Source organism: Tympanuchus pallidicinctus, unplaced genomic scaffold, assembly GCF_026119805.1.
Source record: "Tympanuchus pallidicinctus isolate F22 unplaced genomic scaffold, pur_lepc_1.0 scaffold2, whole genome shotgun sequence".
Lineage (NCBI taxonomy): Eukaryota > Metazoa > Chordata > Aves > Galliformes > Phasianidae > Tympanuchus > Tympanuchus pallidicinctus.
In genome coordinates, this window is record NW_026294721.1 from 30,211,631 (window position 1) to 30,236,154 (window position 24,524).

Sequence of the window (24,524 nt, forward strand, 5' to 3'; positions counted from 1 at the left end):
GCTTATTTCTTTAGATTTGCAAATCAAAGACCAGGCTAACCTTCTCTCTCTGTTTTATAGGAAAAAAAATAGTTTAAATGTTATTTTCTATTCATTTTTAAGGTATTCTCTTCTGCATTGCTGATCAGCCAACACAGCCATAAAAGTATTGCCAGAACACCCAGTATTAAGGCAGGTCAGATAATCTATATTGTGGTGGGACAGCTGATGGGTCAGGAAATGACAACCATATTCTGTGACATTTATCTCCAGGGCGGCACTTTGCACAGGAAGAGCAGCAAGGCTATATAACTGCAGAAAACTTTAGGAGGTGCTATCAGGAATATGAACAGTTCTGCTGACGTTTCTTATTGCCCATGTGTTGTTCTTCCTTCCAACATAAAATAGCAGTACTAAGCCTAAATCATATAGCACAAGAGAAAAGGCTATTTCTTCCATTTTAATCATTTACTTTTTGGGATGTTCTTAAAAATACTCTAAGTTTATTTTTGAAGTGTTCTTACTAAGCACTTCTTCACTACTTCTTGTATTTAAATTCATCTGAAAACAAAACCCACAGAATGTGCTAAGACCTGCTTGCTTCCAGACCACGGTGCTTTCATCTCTCTTGCTGCAGCTCACCGTGACAGTATTGAATTTTGAGTTGCCCAAGCATTTTGGGAGCAAAACTCACTTGTTAAACAGAGGAATGCAGTGACCTTCCTACACACCCTCACACCGAAGCCTCTCTGTGAAAGCACGGTGTGACTTGTCTTCAGAGGGTATCAGTGCACGCGGGGGCGAGAGAGCTTTGTACGTGTATCCATGTCTCGTCCGCTTGGCTTTTGTGCCAACTTCAAAGCCATCTGCTCCGGAGTAGAAAAGCCTGCCTAACAGACTAAGGCAGCTGCCACCACAGTTTTTGCATGCTGATCTTGCAGCTTCTTCCCCTGTAACCTTGGATGACCATCTCTTCTAGGTAAAGAGGGAGAACATTAATCTCTGGCTTAGAATCTAATAAACCGTGGGTTTCCCCTAAACATACACTACTAGTAATATCATTCCTGGTAAGGGGTGGGTGAAATCGTGTGAATGAGAACCTGGCAATGTACACTGTAGGTTGATGTTGATCTTTCAACTCAGCACTGTGTTGTGCTATGGGTTGGACTCCCTCTGTCACTGCACAGCTTCTCTCAGGTTGCCATCCTGTCCTGGCAGCTGCTTTTTCCTCTCTCTGATCACTAAGAGCAACAGTGCAGCACAAACGGGATACATACTAATGTATCAGCTTTATAATCAGGCACTGCCTGGTTTTGGCCTCGATAATGAAGGGCCTGCCCATCCCAGTGTATCCCTGTACGATGTATAGAGACTTCAACTGGCAGTAGCAATTTGTCTAAAAAAAAAATGCATGCTTCGTTTTATTGGCCAGTGATAGAAACTGATTACTGTGTTTTATACTTGCTTTATATTCACACTGTATGACTTACTGCAAAGGAAAGTCAGCAGAATTAGACCTCTGCTATACTGGAATAAGACCTGAATGGACTGCTCTTTTTCCTGCACAGAGATGAACATGCAGTACTTGCATGCATTTGAGTCAGAGCTCATGAGTTCATTCAAGCTAAATGTATCACTGCAGCATTGTCCAATGTGCCAATTACTGAGCTTATATATGACTGTTCTTTTTTCAGTACTGACAGATTCAAACATTTTCATTTTCATTCACCAAAATTGCCTAAAGCATGGAATGTTTTTCGTTTGTTTACTCTTTAGCATTGTGGAGTTGGTGAGACAGCAGAACTTGTTTCAAATGGAGTAACCCATACTTAACACTGAAACCCAGTTACGGGTTTCAGTATGTCACGTATCTCCGTGAGACCCTAGAAAGGCTCAGTCTCTCTGGAAATATTGCTTCTCCTTGGAAATGGGAAGCAAGCTGGTTATTTTATGGCCACCTGAATAAGCTGCATGCACCACAGTGACTTGTCTGACGTAAGAACTCAACTGTTCCAGCCTTCCCTACCTTGATCTCTCTCATCCTGCCAGTAACATCTCTGTGTCTTCAGCCCCAACTAAATTTCCTTTCCTCTCGTGTAAATACAGCTCAAATATGCCAAGATCTGCTTGCCAACAAAGTGCAAAATGTTTCATCAGATCATTTTGCCTGGCATAACAGTGGAGCTCCAGTACTGCAATGTTTCACATTGAGGAAGTTACTTTCAGTGTCTTCCAAGTGACCCAGCATGATGTTTTTCTGTTTCTGCCTTCTCAACTGGCAGCCCTGGTGCAGCAGAAAGACACATGGGGCAAGAATAGGGTGCTCAGGTACACGCAGTCTGAATACCACTTGCATGAACAGTTACGACTTAGAAACTTCTGCCTGACCAAAACATGAAAGATTAGAGGTGAGGGCACACACATCCTCATTGAAGAATGCCATCTCTGTCTGCATCCTCACCAGAGTCCTTGACCACCACAATGCCAGCAGAGCATGGCCCTCATAGGGTATTTTTGGCTTTCATGGATAAATGTGCCAGCATTATTTCACAGCAGTCTTCAGAGCAGCCAGTATTTGCCCCAAACTCACTCTGGGCACATAGGGCTGTGTATGAACTAAGGAAGACAGGGCTGGTTCATGCTGCAGAGGGGAGAATTCCCAGGGTGGCACAGACGATGTGGCCTGCTCTGTCTGGCCCAGTGACCTGGATCACAGAGATTTCAGAGAGCTCATCGCTTCCCAGGGAGCCTCGACACCTCGCAACATCAGGCCTGCCTGCTGGGAGCCCTCCGAGTGCTAAGATACCACTTGAGTTATCCTCATGCTGAGACAGAGGAAAAGAGAAGACGTAGACAATTTCTGACTGGATAGAAAAGAGGATTTTCATCTGTAAGATGTTCCTGATTTTCCTAAACCACTGCTGATTAAAGGAATTGTGGGAAAGGCAGAATTATACAAGCAAAAATCCAGCACAGCTATAGGCAGAACAATAATAGATCTTGCATGCTTTGAGGCTGAAGCTTGAAATTGCAGTTTAAGGAAAATTGCATTATTTTTCAGCATGAGAAGAAGTGCCAGGTTGATGAAAGATGCGTCCTGAGGCTCACATCCTTCTGAGACTGAATTCACTCATTGCAAAAGAATTAGGGCAAAGTAAAGAAAACCAAACCAAACCAAAACAAGAAACCAACTCAGACTTCATATTAATACTGCTTCTTGAGGACACAGCATTGAGGTGAGAGATATCTCTACCTTGCAAATGAAAAAGCACTTAGGCTCTGGTTAGACACACAAGTATCTATCCTTAGTGTGCCCTGCTAAGGTGGTACAGGCTACAGTTGTATATGTTTATGTTAAAAGCACACAGTAGACTATAAACTCTTTTGGTCAGGTTTTCTCCTGTGCCACAGTAGAGAAATGTGGTTTCTCTAAGACAATTTGCTTTAAAGTTTGTGTAACAGCTCTACCATTTCTATATAGGTCACTCCAAAAATAATGCCTCCTATTTATATCCATGGAAACAGATACAAAGAGCACAATCACACTGTTTGATAGCATTCTCAGCTACAAAGTGCTGTTTTTCATCATAGTCACCAGCACTAGACAATTCACGTGGATGAGCTGATCACGACGCTCTTCATTTTGTGGTGTGACAGCTGTGCATGGCCATCTGGAATGTGGCTTGTCCTTCACACTGCTGTTGCCAAATTGCTGAAACACACCACTTGCTGCCTCACTTTGCTTGCATCCACTCTTTGGTCTCCAAAAAAGGTTGAGCAAGCGTTGATGAATGTCAATATATGCAATTTCTCCTGCATGAAGGAATTCAGTGACACATCTTTGCTTCAAACATGCTTCCAGGTCAGACGCCATTTTGTCAAACTGCCCCTCTCCTGCCATCTGTCACACAGCAGTAAAATGTAAAGGGATATTGCTGGGAAGGTTCAGCCTCTACTGCCATACCACCAATATCTCCTCCGATGTTGTAGGCCAACACAATGAAATAAAGAGGTATTACTTTTAGAGCAGCCTTTGTATCTCTGAGACTAGCTGTTAAGAGCCTGTATTGTATATTACATACATTTTGCAAAGTATAGGCATTAAAATGGTATAACCTTTCAAATATATATTTTGAGTGTAAGATCACGGCATTATGCTATACTTACCTAAACAGCCTTTTCTCACCTCAGTTGTTCAACTGCATGGAGAAATACTTACAGAAATAAGGATCTCTTATCTCAGTGAGATTTGACAGGACCAAAGGCAAAATTCAAAATAATAATTAAAAAAAAGTAGTCCAATTTAAATAAATCCCTTGTTCTAATATTACTCAGCTTCAGCCAAGCTATCACTTTCCAGCCTCATAAAACTGTCATGTCATTAGCATTTTGGGATCATCTCCTTATAAGCCTGACCTTTACAATGGATCTTACACCTGGTTTTAAGAATCTCATTCTTGCTTTCCTCTACAGCCTGCTCCCTGAGGTGGGGTAGAAGTCAGCAGCCTCCATGATTCGTAACTACTAATTATGCAGCGTCTCATATATAATTGTTCAGTCTGTAAGCAAAGCGAGCTGGCAGAGAAGCACAGACCTGCAGATGTAGGTATGCATGTGACCTTAATTCTGGACAGGCAGATTGCACACAGTTCGTAATGGTGTTTATTGAACTCTCCTATATATAGAAACTCCAGCCTGGAAGAGGCTTCGCTCTGGGAGCTGTTTGATCCTCCTTTTCATCACCATGCGGTGGCAGGCACTTGAGCTGGCTTTTACTGTAAGCCTAGGGAGAAACACCCCCGGGCTGCCTGGTGCACAGCCCATGGCTCCATGTCCAAACATAGGCCCCCTGGCAGGAGGTGGGCACGATCAACACAGATTGCTTTTCTCCTGCCCCTCCGAACACTCTGCTTGAACCCTGTGAGCAGATTAAGCCCAGTCCAGTGCTGGCTGTTCTCCACAGCATGGCAATTTCGTGTTGCAGTCTCAGGAAACAGGATCCACAATGTTTGGCTTAGGTGCACATTTGGCTGTAGGAGCTGTTGTATGGAAAAATATTGTTGTCCTCTGGGAGGTAGATGATTGCATATAGGGCTGATATTACTCAATTATCCAATGTAGCCTGGCTGCTTATGTTTCTAATTCTAAAGTAAGGGGAAAGCAGCAATTCTGTTGTATGTAGCAAGGTGGGGTAGACTTTTTCTTCCAGGTAACTACTAATAGGAAGAGGAGTAATGGCCTTAAGTTGCACCAGGAGAGCTTCAGATTGGATATTAGGAAAAAATTATTCTCAGAAAGAGTGGCAGTGCCGGAAAAGACTGTCTAGGAAAGTGGTGAAATCACCATTCCTGGAGGTTTTCAAAAGAGGATAGACATGGCACTAAGGAACATGGTTCAGTGTGCACAGTGGTCATGTTTGAACCAGATAATTTTAGTGGTCTTTTCCAACCTTAATGATTCTACATTTTTGTCTAATGGCCACTGCCCAGCTAAAACAGACACTTATAAAAACATACACGTTATCCTGTTGTGCTCATGTAGCATCAAGGTCATACTGAATCCTTGGTTTATCAGCTCCAAACCTAGGAAGGAGACTGGTTTTGGTCCTGAACCTCTTACCTCTATAAATAATCGCTTTCATGTAATTTTAATGAATGGTCATAAATCAGCTCTGTTGCAACCCCCAGCTTGGCGGATAACACTCAAGGAAAGGTCATGGTTTCAGATTTTGTGGCAATCGCTCCCACAGTTCCAATAATCAGATACATCTGCTGGTCTCAAGTTACCCGATAATACTGTACAAAGAATAGGGTCACTGCTGAAAGTTCATCTCAAGAGGCGCGGGATGGGCAAACTGAACCGGCAGAGCAGGCTAGTGGGTGGGATCCTGTGGGAGAGAGACCTCAGCAGACCTGGGAGAAGGAGCAGTAAAGCTTAGGTTAGTCAGTGTGACTTTAGATCCTGTCAAAATACTGACATAAATGTCAATTTGTAGCCCTTACAAGATATCGGTTTGTTCTTGGGGGGCCTGTAAGATATCTTTTCAGAACAGGGTAAGAGGGTGTTGCAGAGAGTACTGAAGCAGCATTTGGCTTTGGTACAGCATTGTGTCCTTCTTTCAGCAAGTAGGGGAGCAGTGTACCAATGAATTTGTGAGGTGAGAAATGTTTTGCTTGGCTCATGCTTGAAGAGTAGTTGCAAATACTGCATCATTTTTATCAATAGGGAACTTAGGGGGCGGAATAGTCACACTTGTTCAAAATTTTCATGTAAAATTCAGATGATGAAGGGAACACATGCTTGCAGCATGGCATGAGCTGAAGGACATGGTTGTGTATAAGATGCATGTGATACTCAGCAATGTGTGAGCAGGTCACAAAGCCACCCATTTCTTCTCAGCATGGGTGAGTTTCTGCCTTGCACTTGCGGCCAACCTATTGTGCCATGCTTACAGGTTTGCTGAAGAAAGTCCTAAAAGCAATGAAAGGAGGGAGATCTAGTAGGTATGTCCTATGGGTAAAGTATCAGTGAATTAAGGGTGTTGACCTGAAGATACACTGATCACCTTTAAATATGCAAGAGGCTGCAGCATGAAGAGTGGAAATTGTCTCCTTTTTCCACCCATAGCAGAAAGGATAGGTTTATAGCACAGCTCAGGACAGTGCTGGGGGCAAGGGCAGCCGGGCTCCTGTGGAGATGGCCTGGGGAAACTGTGAAGCCTCAGCAGCAGACATTTGTCAGGACGGGCTGGACGGATGCCTGTTGGGATATTCACGAGGGCAATCAGCTGTTTATAAATACTCTTACTCAATGCCTTTCTGCAGTTTGTGTCTGCTATTGCTGTCCAGGTGCAATGGCCACCAGGACACTCTCCTGCTTCCATGATGCTGCAGACACAGTTTAACATGCCATATGCAAAATTCAGCACATATTTAACTTAGTTCATCTGGGTAGCGGGCACCCCATATAAATACACAAACTCATATTTAGCCTGTATTTGCAGCACGGCTGCAAAATACCTAAGAAATCCAAGCTCGTTCTGGGATTACTTTTGTGCTTGTTTAGTTTGGCATGAGATTTTAGGGCCTGGAAGAGAAGGGTGGATCTGTTTTAAAAATATATGCATCTTCTGCAGACCTTGTAAGGTATCCAGCAGGAGCTGCCTATAGCTAGGGTTTTTTCTGAAGGAGTGTTAGTTGTCTAACAAGTGCTTCAGCCCCCAACTCCCTCAGGGCTCAGTTACACAGGAGCACGTTACAGAGACCCAGACACAATCCTCTCTCATCCTGGAAGGAAATGCAGCCTCCTGCTCATGGGGCCTTCAGTCCTGTGGGCTTAGGGGCTTGAAACCCACCCAGCCCTGGGGTTTCCAGCCCTAGCAGAGGGTCTGGCTTGCACCAAACGGCAGGGGTTGCCAGCAGGGAACCTACATGTGGTTCAAATGTGCAGGTTGAGAGTCCCTGAATGTCTCCAACAGACTCGGAATGGAAAGGAAAAGACCACTTGGCTTGTATCAACAGTGTGTAAGAGAAGAGGCTGACCCCTCACATGCTGATTTTCACTTAGGGCTCAGTGCTGTATCAGCCAGGACTTTGTTAAACCCAAAGAGGCCTTGTTTTAGTGAAAGCTCCAAAAATCTTGCTTTTTTTTCCACAGTTTCCATACCAAAGTGCATTTGTGGGGATTGTATTTTCTTTTCTTGTATCTGGTTGCACTCAGAGATTTATAATGTGCGCCGGGCTTTGCTGCTATTGCTAAACCACAAGTGCTGTTCCTCCTTATGGTGGCCCTTACTCCCCCCTCTCCAGTCACTATTTCTCAGAGCAGATCAGGATGCTATTTTTGATTTTTTTTCTCTTTAAGACATATCCAAACTCCAGCCAGAACAATTTGTTTCACTTTTAAAGAGAAGAAAGGCGATGCCTACCACAGGGCTCATTTTGACGGCGCGCAATGCTACAAAGAAAATTGCCAAGAAAGAAACCAAATCCAGCAGTATTCAAGTTACTATTCAAAGGAGACTGGTCTGCCAGAATGAAAGCTTCCTCCTGTGCTTGTATCGTTCTTCATCAAACCTACAGCAAATGAAAGCTGTAGCCTGAAACCTACAGCAAATGAAATTTGCTGTGTGCACAGCAGGCAGTGGGACCCTTCTGCAATTTCCTTATTTTCTGCAAAATCCATCATTTCTTTCCATGCAAGACATTCAACCTCTTCTGCGGGCCATCTTCACTACTGGAACAACTTCTTTTCTGTGCAAATAATATTATAATTGTCCTTCGACTCTGACCTGATTTTATGCACTTTTAATTTTTATTCCTCCTTCAGTGTTTAAAAACTTTGACAACACCCTAAGAACTAAAACACGTAGCACAGCATTAACATCGCTTAATGAACCAACTACCATTTTCTCTTCCCATTGCCAAGGGTTGCTCTGCAAAGCCGTTCTCCTCTGCTTACTCCACCACCCTCATGCATGCTGCTGCCCTTGTGCCAGCTCAGGCAGCAATCCCCCCATGCCTCCCACACCTCAGCTCTGCCTCAGTCTCCCTCCCCTCACCTGGTCCCTCTTCTGAAATCCCTTCTCCATCCCCACTCTGCTTCCTCGAGTGATGTGTTGTAGGTTGCGCAAACTCAGTGTGTCTGGAATGTTTCCATCAGCTTTACTGTGGCAGAACAGTATGCCTTAGCTTTTGTAACAAAGAACTTAAAGTTGCAGACATTTTTGTTGGTAGGCGTTTGATACGCAGATTTTATTTGACTGTCAGGACAGATTCACAACAGTTTTCGATTTGGAAATCATAGACATTGGCACCTTTAATGAGTCAGAGATAGCTGAAGGTGAAAACAAAGGAGTATTATATAGAGTATTATAAAGGTGATGTATTTATTACTGATTTCCAACATTATTAAGTAAAATTCATTAGGTTATTAATTGGAGATTAATAGGAGATATTTTGCCAGCAATATTAAAAATGAGATGCTTTGCCAGATTAGAGAGAGAAATTGCTATTTGCAAGAATACAGGATGGAGATGCAGCCTTCCCATTTGGTAGGAAGCAAACAGATCTCACACATCACTTGCTAGAGGTTTTTTTCTGGTAACAGCAGTAGATGCAGACAATTTTTAAGAAAGAAATCCACAGCTTTCCAAAGGTGCTGAAGAACTTTGATCCTCAGACACAAGAAAGAAATTCAGCCTGTGCTGACTCTCCTAAACTCTTTGGCTTGGTTTTTCAAAGGATACTTTATTTGTTTGTGCCGATAACTTGACAGCTACACAAACTATGGAACAAAGCAGCAGATCAGGATAAGTGGTCTTTTTCAATGTTTTCCACATCTTGGTCACTGTTGAAAATAAACAACTGCTTATTTTTAGTCTCCTGACTCAGTAAATGGCATTGTTGTCTTTCCTGAGTCTGAGCTGTGAGTTATCAGTGTCTGTGTGCCCTGGCACCGTGGCACACATTGACCACTCGGGCATTCACACATACTAAACTTCGCTTTTTTATCCACTAGGGCAGAAAAATCTCGCTGAACGATCACAAGCTGTGTCTGATGCCCTGAAGCGGGACAAGGAGAAGTTTGGGTAAGGACCGGCTCACACACTGTACGGTCTGTGCTCCTCATGGAATACCCAGGGATTTGGAGGCACCAATGGGCTCTGCAGAAGCCTACACAAAGGTAGCTCAGGGGGAAGGCTGGGAAGGAGGAATTCAGGCTGTCCTCTCAGGGAATTTTGCACCTTGCTCTGAGCCAGGCGCACAGCAAAGTAGCTCTGGGGGGCTGGCACCATGTCAGGGCAGAAACTTCTGACCCACAAAAAAAAAAGAAAAAAAAAAAAGAAAGGAGGAAATCCTCAATTTTTCCCATTTTCCAATACATGTAGGACACTTAGGCCAGATGTTACCAGTTTGCTTTTTTCAAGGAGAGGTGGGGTTGAAGTGGCTGTGTTTAGCCTGGCACAGCTTAGTGCCAGGGGGAGGATGCTGGTGGAAATGACCAAGGCATGCACATGTTCCCATGGGGAACAGGTGTGGATTTTTGTCTGTGGTGGAGCTGAAAGCATTGTGTTGTAAGCATACAAATGTATGATGTATTGTATTGTACGATGTACAATACATGTACATGATACATGATACAATACATGATGTATTGTACGATGTATGTAAGCATACAAGAGTGCTCTGCTATGGTCTTAGCCTCAGTTGTGAAAATCATCTGCTGGTTTTCTGCAATTGAGTGAATGCAGTTCCAAATACTGCCACAGGAAAACAGAAAAGCCACAGCTGGAAACCAGACTGTAGAAATGGTCATTTTGGTGGGGATGCTGGCTAAGGATCTCAACCTGGGTCTATGAACAACGGTTACCACTTAGAAATGGAATTGTGCAGGTTGCAAAAATAAAGAACTGATCTATGGGAATGCTGCAAGCATTGGGATGTGAATGCCAGTGGAGCAGCCTCAGTGCAGGGCCACGAGCACCACGAAACCCGTTCTTTGGTGCGGAAATGCTGGGGGAGAGGGCTGGGAATCACCTCTCCACCACGTTCCCTCGATGTACGAAGCACCCAGGCAATTGCAGGAGCACGACCAGTGGTGTTGTGTGGGGGATTCTGACAGCCCTCTCCTAGATGATACGCAACACGTCAGCCCAACGCCAGCTACTTCGCCGAGGGTGCAGGGGCTTGTATGGCTCCGAACCTATGAATTTCGGCTGCTAGCTGCATCCTGTACCCCAGGACCGCTCCTAGGCGTTGCTCGCCGGCTTTCCTTTTGTCTCCTAGCGGTCTGACAGCTCACCATTCCCATCCACGGCGATTTGGGGGAGGGGAGCCGTGCCACTGCTGCGGCCGCTCGACGAATCGCTCGGGTTGGGCTCAGAAAAGCCCACGAAACACCCTTTCGGTGCCGGCCGGGACTCGCGGGGCTCTCCGGCACCGGACAGCACCGCCGCTGTCGGTGCCGGGCGTTTCAAACAGCCATCTGTCCCGGGGCACGCGTGACGCCGGCTCTGTCTATAGGCGGAGGCTCTCCCAGCCGCGCCTCACGCCCGCTCCGGAGTCCCCCCAAGCTCCCGCCGCCTCCCGGGGCAGCCGGGCCCGGCCCCTCGGGCCACACCCGCCGAGGGGAGGGGGCCGGGTGGGCGGCCCGCCCGCCCGCCCCCTCGGGCCACTGCCGCGTCCGCCGGCCCCAGCATGGACGCTGCCGGCCCGCCGCCCGCCGGTCCCGGGGGATGGGGCCCCGGGAAGGAGGAGCAGGCGGCGTACGCGGAGGTGTGCGGTTCGTCCGGAGCAGAGAGCGAGGCCCGGGCGAGCGGGGCGGCGGCGGCCGCGGATAGCCCGGCCCCGGCAGGGCATCACCCCGAAGCCGCCGCCCTGGGATGTGGCGCGGGGCCGGGGTCGCCGTCCTCCTCCTCCTGCCCCTCGGCGGGCAGCGCGGCGGGCGGCGGGGGAACGGAGGAACCGGCGGCCGTCGGGGGGCAAACTTCCTCCTCCTCCTTGGGCTGCGAGAGCGACGAGGAGACCGGAGTGGGGCGCGGGGCCGGCGGCGCCCCCCGGAGAGCCCCCAGGGGCGCGCCCGGCGCGGCGGGGCCGCACTACATCAGCACGCAGGAGATCCAGCTGAGCGAAGTGGACCACGATATGGACTTCGACGCGGGGCTGGCCGCCCGCTGGGACTTCGAGGATGACAACGTGATCTACTCCTTCGTGGACTACGCCTCCTTCGGCAGCGACGAGACCCCCGGCGACACGCCGACGGAGGAGGACAACAGCTGCTACCTCAGCACGACGCCCAGCGAGCGCACGGCGCGGGCGGACAGCGCGGGCAGCGGCAGCGAGGCGGCGGGCGGCAGCTCGGGCAGCGACGCGCCTCGGCGGCCCGGCGGCGCGGGAGCGAGCCCCGCGGGACACATCCTCCTATCAATCAAAGCGGCCTCACGGGCTATAAATGAGTGTAGCGCCGCGCGGGAAGAGCGCGACGCAATCTACGCCGCCGAGCATGAAGGCGACATGAGCCTCCGCGTCGCCACGGCTTCGGAGCGCGCGGCGGGCTTCGGGCAGGACGCCGGCCGCCAGCAAGCCAAAAAGTTCATCGCCGTCCCCGCGCGCCTGCAGACGCGCTGCGGGGCCAGGGAGGCGGGCGGCTGCTCCAGCGGCGCCTCCAGCGCCGTCAGCGAACTGGACGACGCCGACAAGGAGGTGCGCAACCTGACGGCCCGCGCCTTCCGCAGCCTGGCGTACCCCTACTTCGACACCCTCAGTCTCGGCTCCCGCGCCTCCTCCGCCTCCCTCTCCGACCATGCGCTGGGCGTCAACCGCTGGTCCACCTACCTGGACCTCAAGTGCGGCGCGCTGGGGCCGCGGGGCGCTGCGGGCGGCGGGCAGCTGTGCGTGCGCTCCGGCAAGGCGCCCAGCAGAGCGCTGCAGTTCGTGGTCAGCAAGCTGGACGGCGAGATCGCGCACGTCGAAGCGCCGCCGCCGCCCCGGGGAACGCTCGGCGTGCGGGAGCCCGGCCGGGCCGCCCGCCCCGATGAGGAGGAGGCCAGCAAGAAGTCCAGGTTCGCCTCCAGCCTGCTGAAGAACGTCATCTCCAAGAAGATGCAGCTGGAGCACGAGTTCAAGATGGAGCGGGGCGAGCTCACCGACACGTCCTCGGCGGGGCCCGGCGCCGCGCCTCCCGCCGGCCGCGACCCGGAGCCCGGCGCTGGGACCGGAGGCGGCGGGCGGCCGCGGGAGGGCGGCCTGCAGCGGCAGAGCTCCCGGCTCTCAGAGGGAGGCTCGGAGCACGGCGTGCCGCCGCCAGAGGAGCCGGGGGAGCGCGGTGGCGGGCGCTCGCCGGCCTCCAAAGCGTCTACGCCGCGCGAGGGGAGCCAGGAGAGAGCTGCGGCAGAGGAGACGGCCGAGGCCCGGCGGGGCGGCTCGGAGGCGGCCAGGGCCACCTTCTTGCGCAGCCAGCATAGCGCCTTCAGGTCGTGGAAGGAGCGGGAGGCGGAGAGCAAGGAGGAGCGGGCGTCCGGCGGCAAGGCGAAACCGTTCCCGCGGCCCGAGCCGGGCGAGCCGGCCGCCGGCAAGGCCACCAAGCTGTCGCGTCTGTTCGTGCCCGGCATCCAGCACGCCGCTAAGGAGAAGGAGCCCGCCGGGCAGCGCCCCGCGGCCGCCTCGCCGCCCGCCGCCAGGCCACGGCTCCCCGAGATCAAGATCAGCCTAGGGCCACCCGCCGAGCCGCCGTTCAGCATCGCGCAGCTGCTGACGCCGCAACTGGCCGCCCGGCCGCCTGACACCGGCCACAGGGCTCCGCGGGCCGACGGCTCGGACAGGGTGCCGCAGTTCTTGGTGCGCGACGTGCGGGAGGGCAAGGGCAAGGCGCAGGCTCCCCTTCATCAGGTGCGGGACGTGCGTAAGCTCATCAAAGGCTCCCATGGCGGCGACTCGGCGGATAACTGCAGCGACAGGGGCAGCGTGGGATCCGAGCAGGGCGGCGCTGAGCACCGGCAGCCCGGCCCGGCCGAAGCGGGGAGCAAAGCGGCAGCAGGGGGCAGGGCGCTGGGCTGCCCGCCGGAGGGCACCGTGCTGGTGCACCGCACGTCGGGCCGCCTGCCCGTGGCCACCATCGCGCCCAACAAGAGCGACCCGCGGCAGCCCTCCGTGCTTAAGATCGTCGCCAAGTCAGCCGCGCCTTGGCGGCACCAGGTGGCCCCGGCGCCCGCCGAGAAGGGCCGCGGCGCGGAGGAGGACCCGCGGGAGGAGGGCAAAGCGGCGCCAGTACAGAACGCGCTGGAGAAGCTGACGGCGGCGGTGCGCAGCATGGAGGAGCTGTACAGCTTCAGCAAGCGCGAGTGGAAGCGCAAAAGCGACCCGCTGCCCATCACCGGCAGCCACGTCCTGTCCCTCATTGCCAGCCAGGAGCGCGACGCCGCGCCCCGCCCGCCCCTCGCCGCCGAGCCAACGCCCAAGGCGGAGGAGCCGGCGAACAAGGGCCCGGGCCCGGCGGGAGGAGAGCGACTGCCGCGCCGGGCCGCCAACCCCGCCGCCGCGGCCGACAAGGTGTCCGCCAAGGCGGCCGCCTTCGAGAGCCTGGCCCGGCAGCGCCAGCGCGGTCCCGCGCCGCCTCGCGCCCTCCTCACGCTCCGGGGCCCCGCTGCCGCTGCCGCGCCGCCCGCCAAGCCCCCGGCGGACGGCGGCGTGCGGGGCTCCGCGGCGGCAGCGACGGCGGCGTTGGCTCCGCGAGCCCCGCGGCTCCAGGCGGGCAGCGGCGAGGGCCGGGCGGAGCCTGAGCGCGGCGCGGACTGCGACAGCTACCTGGCCCTGCCGCTCGCCGCCGCGCGACCCGGGCCCGCCCCGGCGGCGACGACGGCGGGCGGCGGCCGCCCCGCCCCTGTGCCCTTCGGCGCCGCCCCTCCCGCGGGCGGCTCCGGGCTGCCGTCCGCCGCCGACGCCTCCGCCGCCCCGCCGTCCCCCGACGCCGCGGCCGCTCTCTTCCCGCCGGCCCTGCCACCCTTCGCTGCCGCGCCGCCGGCGCCGCTGTTCTGCTTTTCGCCGTCTGTGGCCGCGGCCGAGCCGCTGCCACAGCGGCGGGTGCTGTTGGACGTGAGCAGCGGGCAGTACTACCTGCTGGACGCGCCGCCGCAGCAGCCTGTCAAGCGCCGCCTCTTCGACCCTGAGAGCGGGCAATACGTGGAGGTGCCGGTGCCGCCGCCAGCCGTCGCCCCGCTGCCGCTGCCCCTGTCGCCCCTCGCCCTCAACGCCGGCGCCTTCGGGGCCGCCTACATGCTGTACCCCGGGCTGCTGCCCGCCGCCGCCGTGCTGCCCGCCGGCGCCCTGCCGCGCCCGCTCTCCCACCCGGGCAGTGAAGGCAGCGGCGCGGCCGATCCGGGCAGCCCGGCGGAGCCCGAGGGCCCCTACTACGTGCCTGGCGGGCAGGGGCCGGCGGCGCGGCGCGGAGCGGCCGATGCCAAACCTCTCGTCAGCATCACGGCGCCCGGTGGCGGCTCGCGGCTTGTGGCACCGCCCTCCTTCGACGGCACGACCATGCGGCTGGTGGTGGAGCACCGCTGAGCGCCGGTGAGTGCCGAGGGGCAGTGGCTGGGGGGGTGCGCTACCCATTAGCAGCCTGGGAAAAGGGTACACCTCTTCGATTTGCGTCGGAGGGCAAATCCAGGATCGGGCTTCTGTTGGGTTCTGCAGTACTTCTCTCCCGTTGTCGTGTTAGATCCTCCTATAAACTCAGCAGTTCTATTTGTCCTCATGACTTCACTGTCTCCACCTGGTTCTTCTCTCATTATCTGCCGGTGCTCAAAAAGCGCCTGGACGACACTCAGATGCAGCATCTGATTTTTGGGTGGTTGTGTAGAAGCAGGAATTGGACTCGATGAACCTTGTAGGTCCCTTCCAACTCCAGATGTTCTGTGATTTTGTGATTCTCACAGTTTCCTTTCTTACCCTCTTGTCTTCATCTTTCTGATTGCATCTGCAGCTTTGCTTGGGGTAGGTTTTCCTCTAACAAGAAACTGTGATATGAGAGCAGAAGCAGAACTGGCAGTTCTGTGTTTCACACAGGTCCAGATAGGAGCTGTTGATCATTTTTTCACTCGGATTGCTCTCATGAGGTCGGGCCATTTGCCAGGTTGTGGCTTTGAGAAGCAGTCAGATTCTGTCGCTTAGATCTGGCTTCGGCTGGTAGGAATGACACACTGAGCTGGCTGGGTCCCATTTTTTCTATCTGAATAGAAGCTTGAGCCATACTTTTTTTCCACTCCTCAGTATCTTCCCATAAAGAATGTATCTCCCTTCCTTCTTTATTTCATTTCTTTTCCACATCCTTTTTTGTTTTCTTTCTTTTTCACAAACCATATAACCACATCAGGGAATCACCTGGCTTGGCATCTGTCCCCTTTTGGCAGCTCAGTTCTTACCTTGATTTTCCTGCTGCCCTTCTTTCATATGGCTGCTGAAGCAAAGCCTATTTCCAAACTTGGCTTTCAGTCCAGAGTTGACTCAGATTTTATGTAGCCCTCAGCTTCACACCACCAGCAGCACTTTGGGGTGCTTTCCTGAGCCAACTTTTAAGCTTTAACTTTGCAAATGCTTGCACATATATACATGCACTTGTATATATGCTTGCACATGTGGTTATGGGCTCTTTCACTTAAATGCATCGTGCTGGGTGCTGTACCTCACTTTCAAGGCCTGTAAGTAAACTCTGGCACCTGCACTTGCCAGCTGTGTATAGTTACTGGTGCTACTGAAATCAGAAGACTTGTCTGGCTATTCCAGACTGAGCACTGAATGCATAGACGTTCCAGGCCAACGTAAGCCTTTGCTTGAAAATCCCTGGTAGATGGCTTTGTACTCTTCTAATGTACCTACATAGGGCTCCCCAGAAAGGAATTAAGGCAATGTGTGCTTCACACCCCACACACTGGGATTGGTTCTGCTGAAAATACAAGGGTGCCTGACTGTAGATTCACAGAATCACAGAATGGTTAGGGTTTGAAGGGACCTTAAAGCCTATCCTTTTCCAAACCCCTGCTGTGGGCAAGGTTGCTACCCACCTGATCAGGCTGCCCAGGGCCCCACCCAACCTTGAACACTTTGTTTAAAATCTTGGGATGCTGCTGTTTCATCCTTGGCAGTAGTTTGGGGAAATTTATAGGAAGAATACTGTAGCAGTGAAAGACATGCTGCATACTTTTCTGGAGTAGAAACAATTGCTTAAATGTTTGTGGCAGTTCTCTAAGAATCTACTTTTTATTAATGATTGTTTTTTTCCTTACAGGGCCAAGGAATAAGGATCACTCTCCTTTAATTGAAATATGCCTGGTAACTCCGAACACTCATCCTAAAAACTGCTTCTACAGTTTTCTAATTTTCTTGCTTCATACAAAACAAGTTGTGTAAGTTTCTTGTTTCCTCAACAACAGTAAATCACTGCTTTATTTTCTGCACAATTGTTTTTGTATGGAGGCTGCTCTGCAGACTTTGTGTGTGGCTGAAAGTGGCGCTGCTGCTGCTGCTGCAGCTGTTTGTAAAACAGAGTGTGCAAATGGAGCTGTGTTTGGATTTGGATCAAAGCACAGTTTCCTCCAGGTGCTTGCAGTGGTTTGGGATTAGCCAATGTAGCCACATGGCTTTTGAATAAGAAATAAAGCACTCTGCTCTCAGCCACTGCTGCACATCACAATCATCCCCATAGGTTTTGGTGCCAATATAAGGTCAAATCTCTATTTTGTACTCTATAGTCATGCACTTTGAATTGCAAACAGAGAGAACTGTAGTGTTCAAGTCATTTGTAGTGTTTATTTTTTTGGCATGGTTCAAAAGAGATTGTGTAAATATCGGAAGATATGTTTGATTGCTTTCATTTTTTGTTTGCTTCTTTGTACTGTATTGAACATCACAAGTTGCCTTAATTATCACAGTGTTGAAATACTGGAAAGAAGATGGATGTAATATTTGTAGATCTCGGTTCTAAAGGAGAAGACAGCATTTATTTTGCTTTAAGGCTGCAATCTTTTCTGTTTCAAACTGCCACGTTGCTGATAGCCCTAGTGATTCCCCTGAGAGAAACTTCTTTGTTCCAGTTCCGTTCACGCGCAGTCATTTAACACTGTCTGCCAGGTTCATCTGAGGGCCACATCCATGCTATCTTTATTTGCTAAGAAAACAGTTCTCTTTTAAACAAGAAACTCCATGGTCACTCAAAATGCAGTGACTTGTGAGTGTGTGTCCAGTGTTGCACAGACTGATGATTTGCTGACAGCAACTACTTTTTCTCAGTAAAAAAGAATTATGAACATGCAGATGTAACTAAACTACCATGTTCCTTGCCCAAAGTTTCAGTCCAGTGAAGCCTTTTGAGAAGCCTGTAAGCATAAGATCAAACCTAACTTATTTAATGTAAAAATTTCTGAAGGTGAAATGTTGAAAATTTAAAATCTAAATGCAAACCCCCAAAGCCTGTACTTAATGATTTGCCATGTGCAGGGTTTTCCTGTGCCTACTTCTAAATAATTGTCACGATAACAGGAAGAACAGAATTATTCACCAGTTTCCAAACTGGTGATGGAGAAGTATTCAAGCTATTTGTAAAGCTTTCTATTTATTTAGAATATAAACATATTTGTGTATCCATTATTCATTAGCATTTTTTTTGCTCTTTTAAACTGAGTAAATCCTGAAAAGTTAATTTCTTCCATTCGCTGTTAGAACAGAAAAGATCTGGTGGGTAGGCAGCACTGTGTGAAACATGGTGCAAATGGAATAGCACAGCTATTGCACTCTCTTGTGAAGGAGATAGATGCTCTCAGCTTTAGTGCTCATTATGTTATTATAAAGTGAATCTTCAGCTGAGCACTTTGTAATTTTAAGCATTTACTGGGCTTTCTATTCGTCATATTCTATCACTATGTTTTTATGCAGAATTTAGCTATTTTCATGATCTTTCTACATGAGAACCAAGTCTTTGACTGATTTGTTTTACCTGGCGAAGTATTTTTTAATTCATTTTATTTCATTTATTCATTTATTCATTTTTTTTCCCCAGATTGTCGTTTCCACATGTAATTTGCAAAACGCAGGAATCAGCTACAGCTGTCCTTATAGGTGTGAGATTTTGTTTGACATTGCCCTCAGGATGAGATGCACTGCATGTACACATATAGGGACTGATGTAATATGGGTTTTCTCATTTATGTCATTGTTATGGAAATCTAATTAAAAATAATATTCTGACCCTTTTTAAGAGCTTGAAGTGCCCGACTAGAACTTGTAGCATGTAATCTTAAGTTTCTGCATTTCTGTCATTTGATCTGATTACAAGCCTTAACTTTTTGCTGGGATTCTGGCTAAATGCCTCTTTGGAAAATGGGTGCTTCTTCCCTGTTCCCTTTACTCAGTAATTTTGTGCATGTTACCAGTAGACCATCAGTGTTACAGCAGTGCTTTGGTCTGCAGGACAGCGCAGGTACCAGAGTAAGTTGTCCTCTGAGGCAAAGATGTGTGTGGTACATTACAATATTAGCATTCGTGTTTAAAAATATTTGCGTGCTACCTTTTCTTATATCGGTGCTCAGAGTGAAGTTTCATGTTGAGGTTTACAAGACAGAGGTTTGCACACACAAACTCAGGGTTTACAGTTTTACCCAGTGTACTTGAAGGGAAAAAATGCCTAGGAAACAAGTGCCCAGGATTTCAAAATGTAGTTGTTGGAGAAAAATTTTGTATGGTTTTTTGTTGTTTTCTTTTTTTTTTAATTATTATTATTTTAACTGCCTGTAGAGATGAAAGCAATGACATGAGGTGATACCAACAGCTACTTTATTTTCTCAGGGGAGATTTCTTCAGTAGAATGTATCACTTCTAACGTCATACAATGTTTGCTAGGTTTTGTCTGTTACCAAATGGTGCCCATGCTCGCATGGAGGGGTGGGTTTTGTAGGGAGCTGAGCTGCCCATCCCAGCCCAGCAAAGCCCTCCCACATTCTGGCTCTGGATCCCCAAGGAGATTCCTGAGGTCTTCCTGGGGCCATGATGGTTTTCGGCCTGACAGCACTATGTTTTGCTGAGCTGGGCTGGGAGCAACCAGTAACTTGCAGGGCCGAGCCCCTGGTTCTCCACACAGTGTGCACCCAGCCTGGGCTTAAGCCTGGCACACAGCAGATATTGCAGAAAAGACTGTTGGAAAAAAATCTGGGGATGTGGTGCTTCCCCAGGATAGCCGGGGTGAGTTTCTCCTTCTGATGGAGCGAGGCATAACTTCGTACCTTGGGTGAGAGGCAAGCCCTTGGTGTTGGGGCCTATAAGCTGCTTGTATTAGATGTTTCACAGTGCAGTCACAGCACACTGCATGTGAAATTCAACAGGGAAAGGCCTGCCCACCACTTGGGTTCCCTTTCCCTGTGGCAGAGTTCAAGGCCTGTTGCAGCCATGAGTTTTAGGTCCAGTGGGACTGGAGTGATGTGTGAATGTGGCTCCGGTCCTTCACAGCAGGGTCGGTTTCGCTTGAGTAAAGTGAAATCCCTGGTGAATGATTTAAAATGTATTTATGGGTTGTGTGTGGTTTGTTGTTTTTTTTTTTTTTTCCTCCTGTCTGCATTCAAAGGTGCCTCTACTATTAAGTGCTGATGGCCAAAGTGTCATTCCTAATTCTCATAAATTACCATTGACTTGTCACTACCCAAGAACACCTACAGTACTTTAAAAATACTTGTGTTTTTTCCACTTTTCTCTGTGTTTTTTTTTTCTCCCCCACCCCTCTTTTTTTCCATTTTTTTCTTATTGTTCCCCTTCTTTTTAAGGGGATAGGTTATCAGTGCAAAGGTATTTAAAAGTGCACGTGTGAAGTAAGGACAGTGATTGCTAATAGAATGTGGGTGGTATGTCTGATGGAAGAGCAGTGAGTTATAAGGCAAACAGGAAAATGCTATGAAAGCGTTGTGTGGATAACATGGAAAAATAAAGCTGTAACTAGAGAAAAATGGACTCTGAGCTGCTTCCAATGTAGGCGACACTGTGGGAGCACGCAGCTGAAGCCTGGAGCAATCCTGCTGCTGAGTGCCATGAGCCTGGGATGTTAGGGAAGCCGAGTGGCTCCGGGAATTGCACTACACGCCAGGGACACCTCGAGATGTCGGTATCGCTTGAGAACAGACTGGTTGGAACTGCCGGATACCAAAGGTTGTAGTTGAATGAGTAAGCATTTGTATTTATGGGTTTGTTTTGTTTTGTTTTGTTTGAATGTTATGACAAATAAAATGTATTTTTCAGTAAAAGATACATGTCAAATGAGCCTACTTGGTCATATTTTTGCAGAGTTCCCTTTGCTGTCATGCAGAACAACTAATAGTGGCACTGTTTGTCAGAAGGTGTGAACAATAAAGAAGTTTTCAATGCAGAGCAAATTAAAAGCCCCACGCTCAGTGTTCCTGAGCTGTCACAGTGTCTGAAGTCTAGAGTATGTAAGACGCAAATTATATCATCCTTTATACTATATTTTAATATGTGCATTTTATTGTGTATTTATATCTTTATAATCTTTTTAACCATGTGCCTGAGATAGCTAAGGGAAAGCAGATTGTCACCTTATCATTTACAAGTAATACAGTCAGGTATCTGTTAGGAATCTGCCATATCATTTCAAGACACCAAATCTGAAAGCACAGATTTGATGGTAAAACTGTGTTTTGGTGTTTCTAATAGTTCTCTCTCCCTTTCTCTGGGTTCTTTGAAATTTGCACCAGGGCCTTGTGTTCAATATAAATACCATCAGTGATGTAACTACTAGTGTGTAGCTAAGGATTCTTGTATGGACATGTGGACATACAAATCAACCAAGTGAAGATGTAGACAAGAAGAACTGAGAGAAGGGGGAAACAGATTAGGGAAAGTGTAGCCCTGCAGCCATGTCTCAGCAGGAGCAGTCTGGGCAATCTTGGGCTGTCAAAGGGTGACCAGAAGAAAATCAAATGAAGTGTGGGAGCAGAACAGAGAGAAGAGCTGTCAATCACCTTCAAATGAAACTGCAAAGGGGACTGGGATTGTCAACAGGAAAACCTGAGATCTGCTCGTTTACTTTTCTCTAAGAAGAGTCACTGGAGCCTGATTGTCATGCAGCTTTGTGAGGTGCTCTTCCCATCACTGCTAGTTGTGGATAATAGGTGAGTCTTTTAAGCTGAAATCTCTAATAAACAGGTCAGAAATAGGTATGTATAGGGAAATGAACTCTCACTTGTCCTCAAGGAGCCCAGTCTTGTGGCCAGTCTTCATCAACCATCAATGCCTCTAGTACAAGAATCCAAATGCTTCAAATTAATCTGACAAGTCAGGTGAAATATTTCTGGTATTTACAAGGGTTGGTGAAGAAAATCTTTGAGTTTCCAAATGGTCTTCAAAACATTGCTGGTAGTGATGAGTGATGAGGCCAGAAGGTAGAAATGCAGTATTTGTTGTCAGAAGGAATGGGAATCACACAGGAGGAGAAGCGGTTCCCTGATGTTAAGTCTAAACAAGCAATGCGGGATAAAACAAGTGGTGTGTTTTGGGGGAGGGAGAAGCCTATTTCATGATTGCTATCATCTTGCATCGTCAGTATAGCAAACAAGCAATTGGCTTGGCAAACCCAAGCTGTATCCACCTGTTTTGTTTCTGAAGTACCTATCATCTAGTTACCAAATTAGAACCTGACAGTGGAAATCCCAATACTGCAACTGCCCTGCTTTGCCTTGACCTTACTTAGACCAGGTACACATTTCAAGTTGAAAGTGCAACCTTGCTTATTCAGAACCCCTGTTTATTTTGCTATTTTTTAACAAATTCTTCTGTCTTCTAAAGTACGTGGACACCATATCATGCATTATGTGTGCTTAAATCCTAAAAATATCCATACCTGAGGGGTTTTCATTTTTTTCTGTTCTGTAATCTCTCTGTAGCCAGACAAACTGCACAAGGCGCCTTCATAAAGTAGCATGTTTCCTGGGAATCTGGGCTAAGTATTTTACAAGCTGCTGAATGTGTGTTCAGCTAGCATCATTCAGTGATAATTGATTCATTTTAATAAAATGATTGATATGATGATCATGTTCTCGCTGACAAAATAAATGGAAGATGCTGTCAGCTTGTCTGATTGCTATTCTGAGCTCATTCCTGTTTACACCTAGGCATTGGGTGTCCACTGTTGTCAAGAAAGGAGAAATCTTACTAGCAGTTTGTTATGATCAAGTTGTTTATGATTACAAAAATCGTGATGCTTGGTCTTAATATCCATGAACGACCAAATGAATTGTTGGGTTAATTCATAAAAATTCCCACGGATTTAAGTAAAAACCTGAACTGCATTTCATATTCTGTTTATTTCATCATCTGGCACAGGAGAACAGGCTTCTCTTTGTTCTTACCGAATTTTTTGTTCCAACATTTCTCAGAGCCTTTTTATTATTATTTAATGGAAGAAATGGAGCCTCCATCTTGGAGGAAGTCTGCCTTCCAAACCAATGATCTTCCAGTGTTGCTCTGTGCACAAGATGTTTAGGAGTGGAGGAAGAAACTGAATCCTGAAATTCAAATACTTTTTGAAGAGTATGTGAAAAATATCTTTAAAAATTATTAGTCCTTCAAGATCACAGGGAAGAGTTTCACAGTCTCTTTTTTCAAATGAGTTATTTTTGGAATTATTATTCCAATTCCTGAATTATTTTTTTTGTTCTGTCAGTGGCTTTTTACTGGTAAGGACTGAGCATTAGCTCTTCAGTATACTTCAGCATAAAATAATCTTCAGTTGTTACCATTACCAATTATTTAAAAGTACATGTGATAGGCTGTTAAAATGTGTGTTATATATTTGCCATTTACGCTCCATGGTTTGATAAGCATCCATAGCCTTTGCTGTGGTTATAGCCCTACGTGTGTTTTCTCTTCAAATGCTGGATTAAGCAATGTATTAATTTCACCTTATTTTAGAGGACCATCAGTTTTGTTGTTTCTGTAGCTATGGAGCCCACGTGAGTAAACCATTGCCTTCCATTACCCAGCTGTTGGACTAAGACCCTTCTGGCATCCCCATTATGTCCAGCTGTTAGGGTCAGATAACTTCAGACACAAATGTATTGCTGCCGTACCAGGAGTAGCCATGAGGATGTTTATCACTTCTGAAAGAGTAGAACGGGCTCCATATAATTTATTTTTGAGGGATGCAACTAAAGGTGTAAAAGACCCCAAATTACCTTTTCAGGCTCATCGTCCTGAGAGCTGCTTTCAGAAATGCAGATGAGCCTGCAATTTTTCAAGAAGCTGTAACTGAGGGTCAGAGAGTAAATAAAACACACAGATCAGTATGTCCAAGAGATTTAACGTATTTCTGTCAAGCAGACCTGTGCGTGCTCATTTGAGAGAAAGGCAAACTTGATGTTGTTGAGGCATACTTGGCCATGACTGGATTGACTTTTGTAATCAGAAAATACTTTGTCTCTGGTAAATGTTGACACGGAGATAGGTCACACCTGCCTGCTCCTCTGGGCGCAGTCAAACAGGCACCTCCAGCATGTGGTTCATCCTGCTTGGGGTCTACACCACCCTCTGGACCTGCCACCATCTTTTTGATGTGTTGTTGTGCTCTATGTGGTGGGGAATGAAATAGTTCCTATTGCACCATCAAAACCACTCCTTCCCAATGGGACTGTATCCCACCCCAGAAGGTAACAGACAAAACTGCGAATGAAAGCAAAGCAATTTTTTTCATACTGTATTTTTTGCATGTTTTATTTATGTTTTGACTAGAGTTGTGTCAGTATGGTCAGGAAAGACAGCAAGCAACTCATCCATCCCATTTATACTTTGATTTCTGCAGGTTGGGCACTCTTGGTCTTTTACAGCATGAAAATACTTGAGATCTTTTTCTTATTCTTGTAATACATTTTTTTGTCATGGCAACCCATTGCTTTTTGTTTTCCTCTGGCTTCTTATTTTATTTTTTGTCATGAGCACTTACACATCTTATCCTATAAAAATCAGGTGGATACTGATTATGGGGATACTGATTACTGGGATATT

The 24,524-nt window shown here is 48.3% G+C and overlaps 1 protein-coding gene and 1 long non-coding RNA gene across 3 annotated transcripts in view; both read left to right on the forward strand.

Annotated features, from left to right (window-relative positions):
- Nucleotides 1–11,057, forward strand: part of LOC128080231 (uncharacterized) — a 46,621-nt gene extending 35,564 nt beyond the window's left edge. For both annotated transcript variants that reach the window (XR_008206552.1, XR_008206553.1), the window contains exons 2-3: nucleotides 9,499–10,075; nucleotides 10,163–11,057. This is a non-coding gene — a long non-coding RNA (uncharacterized LOC128080231). The remainder of the gene's footprint in view (nucleotides 1–9,498; nucleotides 10,076–10,162) is intronic.
- A 114-nt stretch (nucleotides 11,058–11,171) lies between these two features.
- Nucleotides 11,172–23,795, forward strand: CUNH4orf54 (chromosome unknown C4orf54 homolog). The gene is made up of 2 exons (XM_052682346.1): nucleotides 11,172–15,044; nucleotides 16,759–23,795. The coding sequence occupies exon 1, from the start codon at nucleotides 11,178–11,180 to the stop codon at nucleotides 15,036–15,038; it is 3,861 nt and encodes a 1,286-aa protein (XP_052538306.1). The 5' UTR covers nucleotides 11,172–11,177; the 3' UTR covers nucleotides 15,039–15,044; nucleotides 16,759–23,795.
- Nucleotides 23,796–24,524: the final 729 nt, after the last annotated feature.